The sequence below is a fragment of the Eumetopias jubatus genome, unplaced genomic scaffold (assembly GCF_037043125.1).
Source record: "Eumetopias jubatus isolate StellerSeaLion01/CBP00866 unplaced genomic scaffold, mEumJub1_p1.0 scaffold_12, whole genome shotgun sequence".
Classification (NCBI taxonomy): Eukaryota; Metazoa; Chordata; class Mammalia; order Carnivora; family Otariidae; genus Eumetopias; species Eumetopias jubatus.
The window spans coordinates 83,361,364-83,383,687 of NW_028274818.1; the positions used below are offsets into that span (position 1 = coordinate 83,361,364).

General features: G+C 38.3%; 1 protein-coding gene across 4 annotated transcripts in view; it reads right to left on the bottom strand.

The window, feature by feature from the left end:
• Nucleotides 1-638: 638 nt before the first annotated feature.
• SMG1 (SMG1 nonsense mediated mRNA decay associated PI3K related kinase) overlaps nucleotides 639-22,324 on the bottom strand; it is a 104,756-nt gene continuing 83,070 nt past the window's right edge. For 3 of the 4 annotated variants that reach the window (XM_088017388.1, XM_028091694.2, XM_088017389.1), the window contains 15 exons: nucleotides 22,050-22,322; nucleotides 21,582-21,816; nucleotides 21,092-21,318; nucleotides 18,199-18,349; nucleotides 17,894-18,083; nucleotides 17,251-17,720; nucleotides 15,382-15,519; nucleotides 12,936-13,088; nucleotides 11,658-11,837; nucleotides 10,115-10,342; nucleotides 9,228-9,439; nucleotides 8,953-9,059; nucleotides 7,772-7,951; nucleotides 7,584-7,690; nucleotides 639-5,128 (listed from right to left, as the gene is read on the bottom strand). In XM_088017388.1, the coding sequence (XP_087873514.1) occupies nucleotides 5,051-5,128; nucleotides 7,584-7,690; nucleotides 7,772-7,951; nucleotides 8,953-9,059; nucleotides 9,228-9,439; nucleotides 10,115-10,342; nucleotides 11,658-11,837; nucleotides 12,936-13,088; nucleotides 15,382-15,519; nucleotides 17,251-17,720; nucleotides 17,894-18,083; nucleotides 18,199-18,349; nucleotides 21,092-21,318; nucleotides 21,582-21,816; nucleotides 22,050-22,322 (2,929 nt within the window). In that variant the 3' untranslated portion in view covers nucleotides 639-5,050. The remainder of the gene's footprint in view (nucleotides 5,129-7,583; nucleotides 7,691-7,771; nucleotides 7,952-8,952; nucleotides 9,060-9,227; nucleotides 9,440-10,114; nucleotides 10,343-11,657; nucleotides 11,838-12,935; nucleotides 13,089-15,381; nucleotides 15,520-17,250; nucleotides 17,721-17,893; nucleotides 18,084-18,198; nucleotides 18,350-21,091; nucleotides 21,319-21,581; nucleotides 21,817-22,049; nucleotides 22,323-22,324) is intronic. The other variant, XM_088017387.1, reaches the window with a different exon arrangement.

Here is a 22,324-nt window from a genome sequence, read left to right on the forward strand (position 1 = left end):
CAGACATTTTAATTGTATTTTCCTTCAGAGCTTTCACACCCCAGGGGAATACACATATCAATAATGTCCTGTGGTTTTGTTTCTCAATACTGACAAAGTTAAGCTTAACAAATTACACAATACTAGAACTTACCCATAGAATTAAAATTTTCACTGCTGCTCAAAAATACTATAGTACTTCGAGGATTAAAAAAAAAAAAATTACAGGGGCGCCTGGGTGGCTCAGTCAACTGTAAAGCGTCTGCCTTTGGCTCAGGTCATGATCCCAGGGTTATGGGATCAGGCGGCACCGGGCTCCCTGCTCCGCGGGAAGCCTTCTTCTCCCTCTCCCACTCTCCCTGCTTGTGTTCTCTCTCGTGCGCACGCTCTCTGTCAAACTAAAATCTTAAGGAAAAAAAATTGAGTGGTGCCTGGCTGGCTTAAGTCAGTAGAGCATGTGACTCTTGATCTCAGGGTTGTGGTTTAAGTCCCACATTGGGTGTGGAGATAAAAAAATTCTTAAAAAAAAAAATACGTTGAGAACTGAGCTTTAAAAACATTTTTGGAGGTATTAATACTTTAAAAAAACCAAACCTCTACCCATATTCCAAAAGTAAGTTTTCTGGAACCTACTTCAACCAATAAATCCAGAGCTTAAATGCTACATCTTTTAAGACTTTATTTTCTGAAAAACGTTTTTCATACAATCTTTGCTGTGTTAATGCAAATATGCAGAAAGTAGGCATGTATTTTTGTTTTCCAAAAGATGCATTACAAACATTTTTCAGGAAGCTGGTGTGATTTATTCAACTTTTAATCTTAAATACAATCACAAAATTATATCCATCAGGAGGCATTACAACCTTTTGTACAGAGAAGCCACTTTATTTATACAATGTTACTAGGACAAGGAAGATTCAGTTCAACTCAACTTGCTCTGATGGTAAGGGTAAATTAACAAGTGAAGTATGCTGCTGCCACTGACATTACAGGTGGAAATATAAGAGAAATTTAAACCAGAAAAATAACTTGACACAAGAACTTGAAACAGGAGCTGAAACTTGGACTGCCAGGAAAAGAAAAAAATCAGCCTGTTTTGAAAGAAAAACATTCTACAAGCCTGCATTTCAGAACAACATGCAATTCCTTGAGTTTACCATCTTCAAAAATCAAACTCCTTGTATGACAGTTTTACAGTAGCACAACAAACAGCTTTTCCCTAGTAAGCCCAAATTCCCATAGAAAAACAAGGGACTCCAAGGGGTTCCTGTTGTACAACTAACCCTTGAACCCGGAGAGCTTCTCAGTCAGAGTCCCTTTGCCCTTTTGTACACATAAGGGATGGTGACACTGTTACCCAGGCTTTTAAAAAGGAGGAAAAGTGCAACAAACCCTTAGGGGTTCAGAATACAGTGGATTTCCCCTTCTGCAATGTTTGGAAAAATTTGTAACACTAAGCTAGTTTTCCTCATCGGAGGAATGTTCCTAATACAACCAATGTATTGAAAATAAAATCTACCTTCTTTAAGTGACCCTTACATCACTATAGTCTACCTCCTTGATTTAAAGGCCGGGCAGGGCAGTCCTAGCTCTAAATTACTGACATTTTACAAGCCCAAGATAGAGAAAGGAAGGTCACTGGTTTTCACATTCATCTAATTTCGTCTAAAACAAAGGTACGTGTGCTAACAGTAAAGCATTCACTGATTTTTGATGTATATGAATAGGACTAACAGGCTAATTGTAGGTGCTTCCTTTAATATGAAAAGAATTAGGAGAAAAGAAGAACCAGCTCCTTTGATTTTAGTACTGCCAAAACAAGTATGCCCCCAGAGTAATTACAAATATGTGGAGGAAAATAGGCCAGGAAGACTTTTCAATTTAAAGTACTGCCTATAATACCCCAGATTTAAAAGGACCTAAGATTGCACATCAACTCTAATATTTGGCTGTACTTGCATTGCCCTGCTCGGCATATTTTAATGGCTCTTTCCTTAAATTTCACACATCAGAACAACTACAATTAAAAACAATGCCGATAACACCAAACATAGACAATATTAAGAAAACTACATACTAAGCTTAGGTAATAGTGGCAAGTGTTAAGGGCAGAACTGATGGAAGTTTTTCTTTGTATTACAAACCCTCACCCTGAACCTGGGGTTTGGGCTCTAAAAAACAATTTAGGGAAGCAATCAAGAGCTTGATTATCAGTTCACACACAGAAATCTCACATAGCTCAAAAACAACTCACCACAAGTGCCAGACACAATGTTAATAATCTAGCAAACTATGTTAAGAAGTCATGACCAGAAAGAATGAGATCCTGCAAGACACAAAAGAAAAACTAAAAGAGAAATACACACAGCTCCATAAACCAAATAAGCCTCCACAGCTTTGTAGAGATAACCAACTAAAATTCAATTTTAGAAAATCAAAGACAACAAAACACAAGATAAACTTCCATTTCCAAGGGTACTCTGAATTGAAGAGGTTGTAGGTTATTCTATACCCCCTGAATCTTAGAGAGAAAGGAAAAGAGAGGAGCAGATCCCTGGTTTTCCACAGGTATTCTGTATCATCAAAAATGACTTCATAACAAAAGCACTCTGAACTTTATTTTACAAGATAATCCCCCAAATACAGCCCTGTCTTCTCAATCTGCTCTATCACCAGGACCTTTCACCAGTGATTAAATCTGCAGAATTTGCTTGTTAACAGTTCAAAATACCAAGGCTACTCGGCAGAATGACTTCCCAGAGGAAGCCAAACTGCACGGACTGGGGTCTTACTGTCCAGAGTGCAGTAATAAGTCCTCAGTTATTCACATCTGCCCCACAACCAAACATGCATATGCCACACTGTTCTCTAAGGGACCATTTTGAAATAAAAGTGATGGATAATTTACCAGAGGCACAGGTTTCTGATATAAAGCTGTTTTGTTTTTGCTTGGGTAAGGTGCCAGGTACCTCTGAAGCCTGAAATTCACAGGCAATAAAATGAATTCTTCTTTACCAAAGAAAAAGCAATTTCTGAATACTACCTGTAGGGACAAACTAGTGTGAATTTGTTTTATCATTGTGATAAAAGTTTTTCCTCACGACAATAAAGAATGTTGATGAAAAGACTTTACTTTTCAGAGAGCAGAGGTAATCAAGTGATGAATGCAGTAACTCCCACACAGCCTCTATGAAATAAAGCAACGTGCTTAACACAGTATGGCACTATTGTTCCAGATAGGTTGTTTTGATTGTGAAAATAAGGTTCAAATGAATGAAGAAAATAAAATTTGACATACTAGGTTCCTTAACTTGCTATCAGACACAAGGGTATTTGAAAATACCACCTTTCTTGCAATGCTTGCCTAAGTATTAGAAAAGCACTGAGATGCATTCTCTCATGGGTATGTGAATAGATTAATGTGGCAATCAGAATACAGAAAAGGCCAGAGCTATGTAAAATTTTTCCTTAATACCCTTCAAGTTTGTCTGTGAAGACTGGCAACAAGAAATGATCACAGTCCTAACCTCTCAAATGCAGGAAAAATGTACTCAAACAATCAAGATTTTGTGTTCTACTTTGTGTTGATACGTGATTTTACGAATCCTATTCTAGTCTCGATTTTTATTTTGGATCAACAATTCAGTTTACAATACTGAAGTGCAATACTAAATTTAAAGAAACCTTGATTATGAATTCACAGCAAACTATTAAAATTGTGCAAAAAGTAAAGTACTTCACAGACTAATAACTGAACATAAGAAAAGATGGTGGTGGTTCTCATCTTTGCTGATGTTTCACGTACATGTCCTAAAATGCCAGGTAAACTAAAGCAATTATAATTTACGAAGTGGAAATTAAAAGTATCAAATGAGAAAACTGAATTAAAAAACATCTCACTCTACCTCCACCAGAACATCACTTTATTGTTAATCTGTCATCAACTATGTAAAACTCTAATAGCTATTCTATCCTGGTTTTTAAAAAGGTAAAAGATTACATTGGATTAGCTACTTTCTATGAAAGAAACTACAGCAATCGCAGAAGAGGGAAAATTTGAATGACCTCCCAAAAATGCACACTATAAGCAAAGGGGAGTGTACATTAAATCAAATGTCTGTTAGATTCATTACTTTTGAATGCACAGTGACAATTCTGGAAACTGTACATGATAGAATCACAGAAATGACTTAAATAACCAGAATTATATTTTGTATGGGATCATCAGACCTTTAAATAATCCTTGAATTTTCCATGTTATCAGTCGTTTTGGAGAAATTTCTGTTTATCACTCCAAATATAAATTGTTAACAACATCGAGATGGAAGCATATGAAATACAAGGATTGAAATAAAAGTAAATTAGAAAGATGGCTAATCTATTAGATCAGGTAAAGGGGGGGAGTGGATAGATGGTGTGGGATTAGGGAGGAGGACAACGGGTAGTTTTTTTTTCCCTTCATTTCAGAAGTAAGTTCTTCCAATGTAGTGTATCTGTTACATAGCTCTCCATTTCCAGTCCATTTCTGAAATTCTTATCGCATAGTCTTTTTGTACCTACTGGTCAACCCAACCAGTACTGTTGCCAAGCAACAAGTGTTACACGAGAATCTGAATGCATCAAAACTTCCTTGGCTGTGATTTCTTCGCGGCCCCAGTTTTCTCTGTTTCTGAGCGGGGTTTGTTTTTTCCTGGATTGTACACACAGGGTCAGGTGGAATGGAGTTCCAAATCACTCTGTGCTCCGCGGCATCCCGATTTCTTTCTGCAGCTAACCTCCTGACACGTTTGCAGCTGTTCTGTGGCAGAAAGACAATCTCCATGTTCAGGCGGTGAGCTTTCTTTCTTTCACCCTTGACCCTGGGGTTGCAGGCCATGGTGTTGGGCGTATCCCTGAGTGCAGCTGTCCTGCAGGATTCACTTCCTAGCGCACCGAGATTTCCTAGGGTTCCTCAGAGTAAGCCCCCAGTTGCATCACCACCGACTGTGGTGTGGCTTTGGATGCCTGAGGCTGAGTTGATTCTGGTGGATGTCTGACCTCGCTTAACCAGACTCATCTACTGTCTCACCATTCATACCCAGGCTGTCCAACCTTCATACAGCTGAGCCAAGTTATCTAGATTAGTTGCTTCCTTAATGACATAGTCAACCTGTAAAAGTAGGCAGGAGAATATTTTAAACAATTTAGACCTTTAAAGGACATATATGAGTTCTAGGAGTTGTTCAAGAGTAAGTTTCTAATCACCCAGATTAATTACCCAAAGGATGTGTAGGTGCTATGGGGGAATGGTTAAGTAACCTGAGCTTCTCTCATAATTCCACAGCCTACAAAACGTGTGTCTTGGGAAAGTTACAATCCCTTTGAGCCTTGTAAATCCTTAGATGAAGACAGAACCCCCACTGACCCCACAGGTGCTCTTGGGGTACACACATGAAGTCACTAAGTAAATGCCTAAGCAGTGTAAAAAAAAAAAAAGTGCATAGCAGATTCTGAAATACAGTTGGGTGCTCGACAAATGTCTATTGATTCTGACTCAGCTAAATTTTCCTTTATAGTAAGAGATACAATCATCTCTATATGCACAGAATCCAGAGGGCCCAATTGTATGTTAAATGCTCAATATATGGCTGCTGAATGACGATTTATACCAAAAGTCGTGCATCAAGATCTCTATACTTACCCCACTCCTGTGAGCCCATTAACTCTCTTTCATATGAAATTTAGTAACACAATAAAAAGCACCATAGCCAACCATCCTTCAAACAAATGAACAGACAACTAAAGATAGACAGTCATGGAGCACCAAAGCTCCATTAAGGGTCTGCCTTTGGCTCAGGGTCATGATCCTGGGATGACCAGGATCCATTGTCTGGGATGGAGCCCAGAGTCCTGCTCAGCAGGGATTCTGCTTCTCCCTCAGCCTTTGCCCCTCCCCTGGCTCATGTGCATGCTCTCTCTCTCAAATAAATAAAATCTTAAAAAAAAAAAAAAAAATAGGGCACCTGGGTGGCTCAGTTGGTTAAGCCACTGCCTTCGGCTCAGGTCATGATCCTGGAGTCCCAGGATCGAGTCCCACATCAGGCTCCCTGCTCAGCAAGGAGCCTGCTTCTCCCTCTGACCCTCCCCCCTCTCATGTACTCTCTCTCTTTCTCGCTCTCTCAAACAAATCTTTAAAAAAAAAAAAAAAATAGACCATCCTGAAAGTACACAAGCCATTAACCTACCAGAAAGCTTCTGAAGCAAAGATACCCCTAACTCATTATCCATGTGTTTTGTTTTGTGGGTTTTTCCCCCCAAACCTGACAATTTATAAGGAAATAATTCTTGACCAAGAAGAGTTTAATTTCAGGTCCTACACAGCTATGTAATAGCATTTAAAATATAAAAAAGACCTTTCCTTGCTGATGTTAAAACTGAATTGTGGATGTCAAGACATTAGAAAATAGGATATTCACAGTCTTAAATTTTTACCCCACGGAAGAGAAGGTACATCTGTAAAGGAGAATTCAGGAGAACACTATCCTTGACCAAATGACCTAACTAAATAACACAAAAGATGGCACACACAAAAAACACATCACTGACATAGTATCCCTGCCAAAAATGTTGATTCCTAATTATGAGGAAAATATCGGACAAATACACAGTGAGGCACGTTCTACAAAATGGTCTGAACACATCAGAAAGGTCAATGTCATAAAAGGAAAAAAAACAAAATCCGCAGGAGCTGCTCTAGATATTAAAGGCAACTAAAAGTAGAACAAGTATATATGAAATTCAAGATGAGCCTTGACCAGATCTGCGGGGGCTAAGCAATAAAGGCCATTTTGGGATAACTGAAGAAATCTGAATATGCACTACATGTGAGTTAACAGTCAATGTTAACATCAATAGTGAGTTTCCTGAGTTAATAATAATGTTTTGTTTAGGAGATATATATTGAAATATTTAGGCATGAAGTGTTGTATAACTCTCACATGGCTCTGAAAAACAGTGTATGCACACATACGTAGAAAGATGAAGCAACTGTAGGAACACAACTGGTTTACTAAATCTAGGTAAAGAGTAGAGTACATGGGCATTCCTACAACATTTCTGTAGGTTTAAAAATTTCAAAATAAAAAGCCGGGGCAGGGGGTGGGTATTCGTTCTCAAATTTATATATACAATTCTAATAACACTAATGAGAAAATTTCAGAGTAATGAGTTCAGACAAACTGACACCCCCAAACACTTTATAGATACTATTCCTGCACCCCAAACTTCACCCTGGTTTCACTGGAAACCTTCAGATAATCCTCTTTAAAATGCAACTTAACTGCTCTCTGGAGGAGGAGAGAGAGGGGGTCAAGTCACACCTTAAATTTCTGTTAGAAGAGGGCTGGGGAGAAAGGAAATGTGCTAAAAGGGTAGAATCAGAATAAAACAGTGACTATTATTTGACAACTCCAGAACTACCATTACTCAAAATCTTCTGAATTCTGAAAATAAATTTCAGTTCCTTATTTCTTGATGAACCACCAAGGACATGGGTGAGGGTATCCTTAAACCTGTACTGTTTCAGCAGCATTAAAATGGATACATCAAGTTTAAAAAATGGTCACCTGTTCAGCAACTGACATCCTCCTATTCGGATCAACATCACGGCCCTCTAGCTTGGCTTTCACCCTCTTCCACACACTCACTGCATAGGAGTTTCTCTCTTGCACAGCTACGAAGCAACGGAAACATACATTAAGTCAAACCACCACTTTGTATAAATATTTAATGCATCCTTATTCTAACTAATTACCTTTCCCTGTTTTAGGGTCTCTGACGGCCTTTTTAGGACTACAAGCAACACTCTTGCCAGTTCCTGGAATGGTGCTTGGTGGAGTATCTGCTGATGTGGCAAGATTTTTCTGAATCAGCTTTCTAGCATTCTGTGACATGACATCAGGCTGAGTCTTCTGGCCAGTGTTGCTCCGGACTGCTATAGAGAGAGTGGGTGGCTCAATTCACACGTAAACAGAAGAGATGGAGGGAGACAAAGAGGAGAGAGCAGGGCAGTGCTCTCTCAAACATCAACTACAAATGTAGAGCCATGAACAGAAATACGATTTTACAACCTTCAAGTCCTTATCCCTTGAAATACTGTCCTCCTAAAAATACAGCCTAAAGAGCTAGACATTCAAAAACAAATTGTGCAATGATGCTCACTGCTGTTGTGGCATCAAAAAACTGTAAATATATTAACTGTCCAACGATGTGGGATTGATACAGTAAAGACATAGAATGATATATTAAATTGGGGCATTAAGTCATTTTCTAAAAGATTATCTGATGGCAAGGAAATTCCCAATTTAATATTAAGTGGGAAAAGGCAACAAGAACTGCATTCACAGAATGATCCCAATTTGTGCATGTGTATGCACACATATACACACAAGTCCAACAAGAAATATGTAATGGTTTTACCTCCAACTGGAATGAAACTACAAATTTTCCTATTTTTTAAAAATTTTCCAACAAGCATGTATTTTATATTCATAAATCATTTAAAGAGGATTTAAACACAAGATATTTCTACTTTCTCACACAAGTACCTTTTTTTTTTTTTTAAGATTTTATTTGTTTGACAAAGAGAGACACAGCAAGAGAGGGAACACAAGCAGGGGGAGTGGGAGAGGGAGAAGCAGGCTTCCCGCGGAGCAGGGAGCCCATGTGGGGCTCCATCCCAGGACCCTGGGATTATGACCCAAGCCGAAGGCAGACGCCTATCAACTGAGCCACCTAGGTGCCCCGTTTCTCACACAAGTACTTTTAAAATTAAACCAAAATGTGTTCAGTTTGAGTTGTGACAGAAAAGCCCTTTAAAAAGGTGATGACTACGAACATATTAGACACTTAAAAGTATAATTAAACACCTTAGCATCTATGTGTCATTATTAACAGATCAAGATTCAGGTCTTTTTTGAAGTAGAGAAGTCATACCTGCAGCAAAGGATGGCTGATAAGTAGCAGATGACGTTGGACTTGAACATTCATTTGTTGCATCGGTGACTAAGGGTGATGCAAAACCCACTAAATTATTATAGATACTGAAATACAAAATAAAATAGCTTATTTATGAAATGCTTCACCAGGTAACTGCTTATAAATATGAACAAAACTGAAAAAACGTAGCTGAATTAAGCAAAACTTACAATACCAGATGTTTTGCTTATGTTCTGACTACATTTTCAATTTAGGCCAGAAGGCATTCTTACCTCTGACTTTGTGTTTTCAGTTCTTTCAAGGTGGGAGTTATTTCCTGGAGCATTTCAACATGTTCCTGACTTCGCACCTGACCCATAGCCTGGACTAAGGTAAAGAGCGCTGTCTGAATGTTGTCCTGCCATGATTTATATTCGGCTAAGAATTGTCGCACACTGTTCTCATAGGGAACATCTTCCCCGTCGGCCAGAGCAGCTTCCTCATCCTGGACTCAGTATGGTAAGAATTAAGAGAAATGGAATTTGGTTCAATAGTTACTCATAAGACAGTCACCTTTTGGATAACAAGTAATAAGTGTTTTTCAAATATGTGTTTAATCTGTTTATTACACTGGAACTCCTTTTCTACAGAAATCTTATTTCCAGTAAAAATAAAAACTCCAAGTAAAAACAAATCCCCAAGTTAAATGATCTGCTGTTTTGCAATGATGAAGTTATTTAGCGTTTTCTGGGGGCTCAGTTTCCTTACTATGTAAATTACATAGGCTACTGGAGGGAAAAGAGAAGAAATCATTTTGGAGACAAACTCCTATGAGCCTAGGAATAAGGGTTGGGAGGAGGAAAAGATTTTGGGGAGATCGAAACACTCTGAGGCTACATTCAAGTTTCAGCTCTATTGTTAAGTTATAGACTTTGGGTGAATCAATCTCTTTAACCCTCAGTTTCTCTGGGTACAAAATCAGAATACAACCTGCTTTAAAAAAGGAAAAAAAAGTTGATAAAAACACAAAGTAACTCAATTACAAACAAATGGGAAGATGTGACCTGAGAGAAGGTGTTTTTGTTTATGTCATTATTTTACCAAATCAACTATGTATTTTTATGTACTGTAATTTTACAAAAGGAGGGAGTTAACTGTGTGTCAGTGGTATTAGTCTTACCTTAGCCATCGCTTTCAGGAGATGTTTGACATCTCCAAGTTGCCGGTTATGACCAGTGAGCACAGTCTTTATATTATCAACCAGATTCTGAATTGTTTCACAGACTGTTTCTATCTGCTGCTCCTTCTCTGTCTGAATTGCCCTCTGAGTAGACATATCCTGGGTCAATTGTTTGTGTGCTGACAAAAGCCATTCAGAACTGCCAATAGGATGTTCAAGACTGGTGTCCTAAACAGAACGAACATTTGTTTAAGTATCAGATGGAATAATATAAGATTCTTTCCTTTATCACCACCATCAAAAGGTATTAGTAACTCAAGCTGACACAAAGAACCTCATTTGCTAAGTCATGAACTAATTATGTAAATAATAGTACTTAATAATTTAAATAATCTATGAAATACAGATTAAAATTTTTAACTTTTCTGCATAATCACACAGGGAATAAATGCTTAAAATTTAGACATAAAATATATATCTAGAATTTCAAAGATGATCTGTATCTAGGACCCCAGTGTAAATCACTCGTTAAAAAGACACGGGGGGGGGGGTGCCTGGGTGGCTCAGTCGTTAAGCGTCTGCCTTTGGCTCAGGTCCTGATCCCAGGGTCCTGGGATCGAGCCCCACATCAGGCTCTCTGCTCAGCAGGAAGCCTGCTTCTCCCTCTCCCACTCCCCCTGCTTGTGTTCCCTCTCTCGTTTTCTCTCTGTGTCAAATAAATGAATAAAATCTTTAAAAAAAAAAAAAGACACAGGAGGTTTTTAATTAATACACAGCCTAAAACCTTCCCACAAAATATAAACACCTAATTTATCAACTTGTTATTTCTGGACTCAACTTCCTGTCCAGCATTCACCTTCCCCTAGCCCTCTGTCTGCTACCCTATTTTCAGTGCATCTAAGTCATTTGCTATACATTGAATTTCTCCTCCCCTCTGAACCTCCACAGTACTTCCAATTATGGCTCTGAGAATTCTTTTAACTTTTTAATTCATTGTATTATTTATTATCAATAGGTTCCTTGGGGGGCTAAGAGCAAGATTTAATCATCATTTTTTTTTTTTTTTTTTTTAAGATTTTATCTTTAAGAGTGCCTGGGTGGCTCAGTTGGTTAAGCGACTGCCTTCAGCTCAGGTCATGATCCTGGAGTCCCGGGATCGAGTCCCACATCGGGCTCCCTGCTCATTAGGGAGTCTGCTTCTCCCTCTGACCCTCTTCCCTCTCGTGCTCTCTATCTCTCATTCTCTCTCTCTCAAATAAAATCTTAAAAAAAAAAAAAAAGATTTTATTTTTAAGTAATCTCTACATCCAATGTGGGGCTCAAACTCAACCCGGAGATCAAGAATCACATCCTCCACCAAACAAGCCAGCCAGGTACCCCTAGATTTAATCATTAGATCCCATAACAATATTTTATATACAGGACACACACTGCATAAATGTAAACTGAGTGAATATATTACATGGACTTCGAGGGCATAATCCTGGCCTTATCATTTTCAACAACTAATCTCTTTACTCCCACACCAAGATTCAAGACTCACCACTCTCTGTAATAGACGAAGCTCTAACTCAGAGACCGAACTGTTAAACTGTGATGCAAATGAACACATTTGCTGACATCGTTTGATTAGTTCAAATAATGCAGCATCCAGGTTTAAGGCTTCTGCAGTTCTAGTTCGTAAACTTTCAAAATGAATGATATTGCTGCAGAGGAAAGTGACCTGTGAAGAGGCAAAGAGGAATGGAACCATCACAATAAGGGAGGAAATGTAATTTTAATTTGACATGAAAAAATACTACCTATTCATTTCCAGAATTCAGAACCACAATTGGTCCTGAAAAATGTATGAACGACTCTTTTGGGAAATAGATCTAATCCTGATAAAGGCTATGAATAAATGCACCTTGTTTTGGTTGATGTCTTTAGGTGTAAGATGGTTAAAAGCACCTAAGGACAATATGTAAAAGTATCTTCTACATGTTTGCGTTCACCCAGAAAATTTACTTCATAAAAAAACCGTTATCATGTTCAGCTGCAGTTTATTTGTGCTATGTCCAAATTTCCAATTTGGAATGTTGCCCTTCTGCTTCAACTCTTGCCTAACCTCACAATAAAGATCACAAAATACTAACTGGACATTTGACAATATAATGCACATCTTTTAAGGTATGATAGTACTATTGTGATTATGTAAATAGTTCTCACCTTTTTAAATACATACTGAAATATGTACAGATAAAAATGATAGAATATTTGGGATTTCATTAAAAATGGGATGGGAAGGAGGAATAGGAAGTATAGAGGAAATAAAGTGGGACTTAAGTTGATAATCACTAAATTTTAATTGGTTACGAGGATATGAGAATCACTGTATTAGCCTAATTTTATACCTGATTGAAAATTACTTTTTTTTTTTTTTTTTTTTTTTTTTTTTGCTTTTTGTCCCCTTCCCCCAATCATAACGAAGTTAATCCACAAACTCTGGCGGAACACAAGGTCATAAAGACATTTTATTGCCACAGAGTCACCACAGTTGCATAAAGAGAACCTTAGACAAATATGGAATTAAACTCATTATTTTCCAACAGAGGCTGAATCCACTTTATATTTAGCTAGGAGGCAGTAAAGGTCTAGGGAAATAACTGGCTGCGAGCTCAGCCTAAGGGAGCCCTTCCCACCAAGGCCTATCAGCCCCTCTTCCCAGCACTGTGAACTAGAGGGTGGACTCAAGCTACCCCTGGCTATCCCACGCATAACTTCCAATCAGTCGTCGAACCCCGTAAGTGGAAACAAAGGCGGCGCACGTGGGTCACGATACCTGGCTTGCTCGTTGGCTCTCTTTAAGGACAAGATTTCTTCTTTCAGCTATTGTCGCTTCAAAATCCTGTAGTACGGGGGCCAGTGCGGGGTTGGCACCACCTGCCCACTTGAGTCGCTGTTCAATACTTGCTTCAAGGGCTGCTAGTTTTTCCTACAAAAGCCAGCAGAACCTCAGTGAATATTTGACACTCTCCAATTCCTGGTGAGCATTTTATACAAATATAAGAGAGATTCAAAAGAAGCAGGATGGGACATACGTAATTTAGAAAACACTTTAACATAACATCTACTGGAATTAATCTTTATTTCACTTTGAATATTTAAGGCTAAACATGTCTGGGGAGGTTAAGAACTGGCTTTCAGTTTGTCTTAAAATTTGCTTCTACTTACTTCAGAAAAAGAGTGAGCAAGTGGAGGGAGGGGCAGAGGGAGAGAATCTTTCAAGCAGACTCCCCCCTGAGCACAGAGCCTGATGTAGGGCTCAACCCCATGACTCATGAGATCATGACCTGAGCCAAACCAAGAGTTGGATGCTCAACCGACTGAGCCACCCAAGCACCCCAAGATTTTCATTTTTAAATAAAGTAGTCTTTAAAATGAAACACCTTCTACATCAAATTCCTAATGCCCTTATGTGCTATCTATAAAAAAATCCATTTACCATTTACAACAACATAGATGGAGCTAGAGAGTATAATGCTAAGCGAAATAAGTCATTCAGAAAAAGACAAATATATGATTTCACTCATATATGTAATTTGAGAAACAAACAAATGAATAAAGGGGGAAAAAAAAGAGAGACAAACCAAGAAACGGACTCTTAACAAGAGAACAAACTGGTAGTTACCAGAGGGGAGGTGAATGCGGGGAGGGGTAAAAGAGACAATGGGGATTAAAGAGTACACTTATCACAATGAGCACGGAGTCATGTATAGCACTACTGAATCACTATACTGTACACTAATATAACCCTGTATCTTAACTAGAATTAAAATAAAAAACTTAATTTAAAAAATCCATTTATATTTTTGATTATGAAAGATGAAAATAAAACTCTCCCAAATTCAAAAGTTCATAAATAACAGTAAAAAAAATCTATCCATATTATAAGGAAGGTTTTATATAACAAAGTTATCCCATTATTTATTCAATACTTCAGGTGGAGGAATTCACATCCTCTGTCTTTTCTGTGCTTCTCTCCCTCTTTCTCTCACAGAAACACACCTCTAAAATCGCAAAGAGCAGGTATATTCATTCTCCAAAATTGAAAACTAGGCCTAATATACTGTAGAGAAAAGATATTTCAAAATCTTCAAAGAAGTGAGCTCCAGAAACACTTCATTAAAAATGTAAAAATTACAGAAGTGATTATACTTGATTTCATACAAAATTAATTTGTAAAATGAACAGAAAAATGTCAGTTACTACTGAGTACATGAGTACTCAGTCATGTAAGTCAGAGTAAGGAGACACAATATGAAAACATAGATAACCATCATCAAGACCTGTTTATTTTAAAAAGGAAGGTGAGATTAAATTATGAGGCAGAAATGATAAAGAAATACACTCAGTGGGGCACCTGGGTGGCTCAGTCGTTAAGCATCTGCCTTTGGCTCAGGTCATGACACCAGGGTCCTGAGATCAAGCCCCACAGCAGGCTCCCTGCCCAGCGGGAAGCCTGCTTCTCCCTCTCCCACTCCCCCGCACTTGTGTTCCCTCTCTCGCTGTGTCTCTCTGTCAAATAAATAAATAAAAATCTTTAAAAAAAGAAAAAGAAAGAAATACACTCAATAATAGTAGTCAGGAAAATGTTCTATTGCCTTTGACAGCATAAAATATCATTAACTACACATAAAAAATGCCTAAGCAGGGTGCATGCGTTAGTTAAGCGTCCAACTCTTGATTTCGGATCAGGTCATTATCTCAGAGTTGTGAGATCGAGCCCTGCGTCAGGGTCTGTGCTGAGCTGTGAAGCCTGCTTAAGATTCTCTCTCCCTCTCCCTTTGACCCTCCTGACTCATGGGGACACACACGCATGCGCACTCTCCTCGAAATGAAAAAAAAAATGCCTAAGCTTTTTAGATATGAATAGTAAGCCAGATATAACTGCTTATGTGCCTTTCAAAAAACAAATTAAATGCTCAAGTTTTTCTAATCACCAAGGTTCCCTTAACATATAAAGGCAGAGCAATCATCAAATCCATTAAAAACCTGAAATATTTAGTATGTCTCTATTCCTGGTTAAAAATACACTGGTACCATAAGATTTGGTTACTTTGGAGGGTAAGAAAAAAAGATATAAATTAAAAAGAAAAGTGCAAAAGGAGTATGCCCCTGTGACTTAGCAGCCAAGGACAGACATGTAGATAGACTGAACACCTTATCACAGTGTAGGTTATTTCTCAAAGTGAGTGTGCTTCAAGTTAAGGTCTGACAAAACACACCTGAACTGTTGCAATTGAAGTTTCAATCTGGCTCAGAGTATGGAGTTTCTTTTTCATGCTGGTTAGGATGGCAGACCGAGGGGGGGGTGTGACTGACATGGCTTGTGGTCTATTGATAAGGAGGTCTTCATGCTGCCACTGTTCAAAGAAAAGGCAATGTAATCAAATCAGCAGGAAAAAAAAACAACAACAACTTGAGATAAAGGGAGGAGAGGTGTGAATTAGGACTGGGGGAAGAGAAAAAAAAAACCCAGCTGCAGCAAAGTGAGGGAGGCAGAGAAGTTGTAATAGCAGAAACATTACAAAAGAATCACCAGGTGAAATATTTCCTAATGCAGAGAATGGCTGATATTAAATAAGACGTCTTGGATCAGTGATATGCAACATCTAAGTAGTAATTCTGAAGATGTTTCCAAGGCTATGTAAAAGTCTAGTATACAATCCCCCCAAAAGGTATCTCCAGTTAAGAGGTTGGAAAAGGCATGGGGGGATAGTGGGTGGAGAGGTGAAGACTGTCCAGCTGAGGCTAAGCAAGTAACTAAAAGAAATGATGGCAGCAGTCACAGAACAAAGAATTCTACAGAGAACCTAGAAGTTGCAGAAAGGGGCAGGCAACTGCTCACAGAGGATCAAGCCATCTTGTATGTTTTAAGGGAGGCCCCAGAAAGCCCATGAGACTTTTGGGCTACAATTTAAAAGTAATACATTGAACTTAGGGCTTAAAATGATGAACATTTGTTCAGATCAACAAAATTGTAAGTATTTTTACAACATTTTCCATACAGTTGTCCATATTTTAAGGGAAGAAACTAGAATGTATAATAAAACTTACATTTTTTAGAAAAAAAAATACAAAAAGATTCCAATGTGCTAGAAAGACCGTTAATATATAATACAATTTCAAAATGTGAATAAATTACATTTCTTAATTTATAAACTAAAAACACATCAGCTCATGATAAAAGCACAGAGAAGGAAATACACTGATCCCATGCACTGAGCTGAAGCCACCAACTCCACCATCGGGAAGCAGCTTTCCCATAAAATAATACAAAGTAACCACTGTTTGTGCCAAAACAGATCCTAGGAAAATGCAGCCCCCAAATTTACTCCATGAATTACACAACCTGTTTGAAGCTACAGACAATACTGAAGCCTATATTTGGAAGGGAAAAAAAAGAAAGAAGAAGAAAAGAAGAAAGAAGAAGGGCTACAATTTATACTGTGCTTAGTGTCTTACATAACTGTGCTTAGTGTCTTATATAAAACATCATTTTTAACCCTCATAGTCTTCAACCTTGGTGAGAGGTATGGTCCCCACTTCAGGGAGAATTAAACTCAAATTCATATACCTGAATCCAAATCCATCTCACCCTTAAAGCCTATGTTGTCATACTGTCTCCTAAATAATCAAGGACAAAAACAGGCCCCTAAAAACAAATTCCACATGATGACGGATTCATGCACAAAGCTGTCACATCATTAGAGCAACACAGAAACAGAAGTCACTTTAGAAAATCTTAATTATATGTTAAGTAATATAGGAGGCATATTCACATAACAAATAAATTCAACCATTAGAAATTATATTTACAAGTAATACTTAATGACACAGATAATACCAACCATACGATATTGATGGAAACAAAGTTAAAGGTCACAAAGTGTAAACACAAAATATTCTCAACTATAGGGAACAGAAACAAGGAAAAAACTGGAAATAACAAAATGCTTTTCAAAAAGCTGGCTTTGCTGCGGGCTGGCACAATTCAGGACATTTAAATATTTTTTTCTTTATATTGTTTTATATTAATTCCCCCGGCTTTCAAATTCCTATAGTGGAGGAAAACACATTAGAAAAATACTTACTTGAAACATGGCAATATGCAGCTGAACACGCTGCAGGCTTGTCTTACAAGAAGAAATACTGGTTTCCAGCCTGCGCACCAAGTCATGCTTCTTCCAGGCGGTATCATAGGAACTTGCTAACACAGTTGCCCTGTTCATGACCAACTGAGAGAACTTCCCAATCTGAATGTTGTGCTCCACCGCTTTCTTACAAAGATCATCGACAGAAACTTTGCTTTCAGCTCCAAAATCCTTTGCCTCCACTTGAGCAATAATGTCTACCCCTAGAGCACTGATAAAACTGCAGAGGGTGAGTCCTAGGGCTTGGTTCGGTAGTCCAATCAAGAGCTGCCTCACAAAGTCAGCTGTGAATGCCTTTATAGGTTTGGCCATCTGGTCTTCACTGAAACAAGAGTTTCTAAAAAGGGTTTTCACATTGACAATCTGTACAGGTCCATTTACAGTATTCTGATCTTCAAGTGAACTCGATCCTAAAAAAGGAATATTTTCTTAAACTATTTCATGCAAAGTTAAATAAGGTAATAATGATGCTTATTTAAAAACAAGACCTTATGAACATACAATTAAATTAAGCCTACTCCATCCTGCCCCCTTCCAAAGTTCTACACAAGTAAATCCAGCATGTTTAAATGTGAAAGATTACCTGATAGAGTTTTAGAAAAGGTACCACAGAGCCTAAAGAACTCCTTAATTGTCTGTAGTCTTTTCAGAAAGAAAATCTCTTCTAGCACCTGCCGGTGATTATCGTCATCAAAAAAATTGACTTGGGTACTCCTGGCTTCCCTTATAATGTCAATCTTTCGCCAAGCTACGGGAATTTCCATCTTGTTTAACTATGTAAAAAAGAAAGAAAGTTCATTTCTCCACTCTCCACACAGTGAACAACTACTTTACAACACGTGCATTATTTATTCTTAAAATAATTTGAAATAAATGAAAAATATTTACCTTTTCAACTAATAAGCCAAAAGCAGTTTCGACTTGGGCAAACATGCCATCAAATGCTACCAAAAGCATCTGGCCAGCTGACATTTTTGGTGTTTCATCAACGGAACCATTTCTTGGTTGGATTAATTCACCATACTGAGCATGAAGTATTCTGGAGAAAAAGAAAAGGGAATTAAAATCCTAACTGAAGAATAATACATTTGGGGGAGAACACAAAAGGTCAGCAAGAGTCACAGCTAGCATGCAATCTAGAAAATAAATCCTTTTTCATTAAAGGTTTATTTATTTGAGAGAGAGAGAGAAAGACCACAAGCAGGAGGAGGGGCAGAGGGCGAGAGAGAGAATTCTCAGTCAGACTCCTAGCTGAGCGCAGAGCCCCACACGGGGCTCAATCCCAGGACCGCTAGATCACGACCTGAGCCGGAATCAAGAGTCAGATGCTTAACCAACTGATCCACCCAGGCACCCCTAGAAATCTTTTTGAATGCAGGACAGAGTGTTAGGATAAAATGACATGTAGTGCCATCACAATGTGAAGTTAATGGTTCCAATTCAGTATTAGTAAATGTTCACATGATTAAATTTTATGCAAACTTGAATTATGACAATTTTAAAAAGAACTATGTAAGATATTACAGTCTCACTTTACAGAAAGAATGTAAAATAATACAAACCCTCAATAGATGTCAAAAATCATGTAATTCTAAAGCTGGAGGACTTAGCAAAAATTGTCAACTATGTTTACACTGTCACATATATGACAGAGTCAACTACAGACCATAAACTCAAAGGCCTGCCATTTGTGGCACACCTGGTTTTGAATACTGCATAGATGAGTATAAGTCCTCAGAAATTCACCCTGTACGTTATCATTAACTTAAGACTTGCACCATGGCTTCTGTATCCGGACACTATTCTGACCATATTATATAAAAAATCAAAAACAGCAATCCTGATACCTACAACTAGTATCAGTTCATGTTACTAATGTTAACTAGATTTTCAACTTTATCACACACACACACAGAAATAACTATAAAACTATTAAGAGAATTTAAAAAGACTAACCAGAGCAATTTCTAATAGAAAAAAGAGCTACAAGATGGTATACAATTTTTTTCTTGAGATAATCAAAGTTTCTCCAAAACAAGGTACAAACAAGCTGTAAGAGAACCCCAGGCATGAAGTTTGTCACCCAAATCATACATGAAAAGTAAATAATCATCTATTTGACGGTAAGAGAAATCTGAATTAGATATTAAAGGGAGATAAATGAGAGCTGAAATTTAGTGAGAAAGAAAGGTGTATCGACTTAGCATCTTTTTAAATAATGTTAGAAATTTAAATGATAAAGCTGTTGTGCAAATAACCTAAATCATCATCTAGCTGACATTTAGTTTATGCTATAACTACTAATTTTTTATACTGTATGGTGACACAACTATAAAGAAACATAAATAGGAAAATTTTGAATGCAGATAACAGAAAACATTGAAGAATTATTAACTTCTGGGGTGAAGTAACGGCACCATGATTAAGAAACGTAAGTTTGTATTTTAGATATATGTACTTCCTGTAGTATTTAAAAATGAAAAAATACCTGCTTCAAAATAATCGAGGTGGTACAATTTAAACAACATAAATAATTTAAACAATTTAAGCAGGTGCAGATAATTACCAAAGGTGGAAAAATGAAGGTTCATTATACTATTCTACTTTCTTTTCTTTGAATTTTCTCACGGGAGGAAGTGGTAGGTCAATCCATTTCTTCTCTCTCAATTATACTTTCTAGGGTAAACTCGACACCAGAATGCCGAAGAAAGAGGTCTTAAGTCACCAGAGATAAAGGGGCTTACAGCTTAGCTAGGGACATAGTGCATGGCTGGAAGAACCACCCAACCTTTGCAGGTTCCAAAGTCAAACTGTTTTTTCTGGATTTCAGAGATGAAAAACACCATGTTCAGTATCTAAAACAAACTTATAAAGTTTAAGCAAACTTAGAAGCATTCACCTGAATTGAGGTGTATACTCTATTACCTAAACTGGCTCAGATGCTTCCATGGTGTTCCAAGGGCTGGATTAAAAAATAACACACTCCACTTTGCGTGTGTGCAGCACACATATGGTGAAACCACAACACTCAAAGTATAGTGTGTATGTGATAAAACTGCACGGAGCTACACACCCAGTGCATGTGTCACTGGGGAATCTCAGTAAGCTCTGTCAACTGTACTGACATCCACTTCGTGGTGGTGCCACAGAAGTAGAGTCTGCAAGATGCTAACACCACAGGAAGGATGGAGCCTGCAGAAGACGTCCCTGCACACATGTGTTGTACAACTTCCTGTCAATCTGTAATTATTTCCAAATAAATAAACTATTTTTTTTAAAGATTTAATAGAGAAAGAACAACCGGTGGGAAGGGGCAGAGGGCAGAGGGAGAAGGAGACTCCCCGCTGAGCAGGGAGCCCGATGCAGGGCTCGATCCCAGGGCCCCAGAATCATGACCTGAGCCGAAGGCATAAGCTTAACCGAGTCACCAAGGCGCCCCCCAAATAAATAAACTTTGTAAAAAGATCTGTATAGGGCGCTTGGGTGGCTCACTTGGTTGAGCGTCTGCCTTCGGCTCAGGTCATGATCCTGGGGTCCTGGAATTGAGTCCTGCAACGAGCCTGCTTCTCCCTCTGCCTCTACCTCTCTCTCTCTCTCTCTCATGAATAAATAAATAAAATCCTTAAAAATAAATAAGTAAAATAACAAAAAATTTTAAGATGTGTATAGAAGCATTTTTAAGTAATTCTATCTGCTGTAAAATTAAAACTAAACTTGCAGCACAGAGCCCAGAACCTGTCATCCGACTTCCCCAGCTCTGTCATAGCTACCATCCACTTGCCTGGCAACATCGATGTAATGAGCATGAGTTTCCTCCTCCAGTCCCATAGCTGCATTTCTTAAATAGGCCTGAAGTGATTCAACTAGAGTCTGCAGGGGAACGCCGTCAGTTGTCTGCTCAATAAGACTGTCCAGCTCATGAAGCATACTTTCTAATGTGTATTCTCCTTTCATTAAACATCTCAGTGCTTCTGGAAATATGATTTGCCGGAAATTTGAATTTAATTCCTATAAATATGTGAAAAATATATTTTAATGTTTACTGAATTTAGATAAGTTATACATTTAGAGGTTTAATGCCATGTGTTAAGAATAAACTTATGCAACTGTAACCAACTTCTGGCTACAAACGTCACACTGATCTTTAAATGATCGATTAAGCAACATTAAAAGGGGTAAGTCAAATTGCTTTTCTGAACCAGCAATAAAAAGAACAATGTTTAATATCTAAAACAAACTTATCAATTTTAAGTTAATTTAAAAGCGCTCACCTGAAGTGAGGTGTACACTCCGTTAGCTAAGTGAACTGCCTCAGAAGCTTCCACTGGGTTCGGAATGTCTAAGTCTTGTGGCACCAGGTGGCACTGCTTCAGTAACTGCACCAGGCAAGTGACGTTCCCGCTCATACTGCAGAGCTCTTCCAAGAACCAGGCTCCATCCCGAGAGGTCAGATCCACTAGCTGCTCGCCAGCACTAGAAGCAGCACCTTCCATCATCAGGTTACGCCTAAAGGCAACAAGGGTTTGTACAGTGAAACCTACTCAGCTATACTCACACACAAAAGCGGATACCTCAAACTTGGAAAGGAAGTAAAGCAGCCTAACGGTGGGCTAGACTAATGAAATGAAAGTCAAAGCATACCTTAAGTTTGGTATTAAACAAAAGGGACAGGAAATCTCATTAAGTATGAATGTTTTCGAGACAACAAAATGGTCTTAGTACAAAGTTGGCTAACTCACCTTGTAAGAGTACAAAGGGCAGAAATAATAACACTTGCTAGACTCAAAGATCCTTCTTCTCCGTTCTCGTGAAGGAAAACTTTAATGCAACGTTCAATTTCCTTCAACTGATCCTCACAAACAGGTACAGTGACGGCTTCCTGTTTCAAGCGTTCCACTTGTCTGATAAGCCGGCTGTTGATGTCAGCTGCGTACCGCTGCAGAGTCATTTCCGTGGCGCTGATGAACTGACACACTGTTGGGGGAGGCTGGGGAGCATACTGCATTTCGTATCT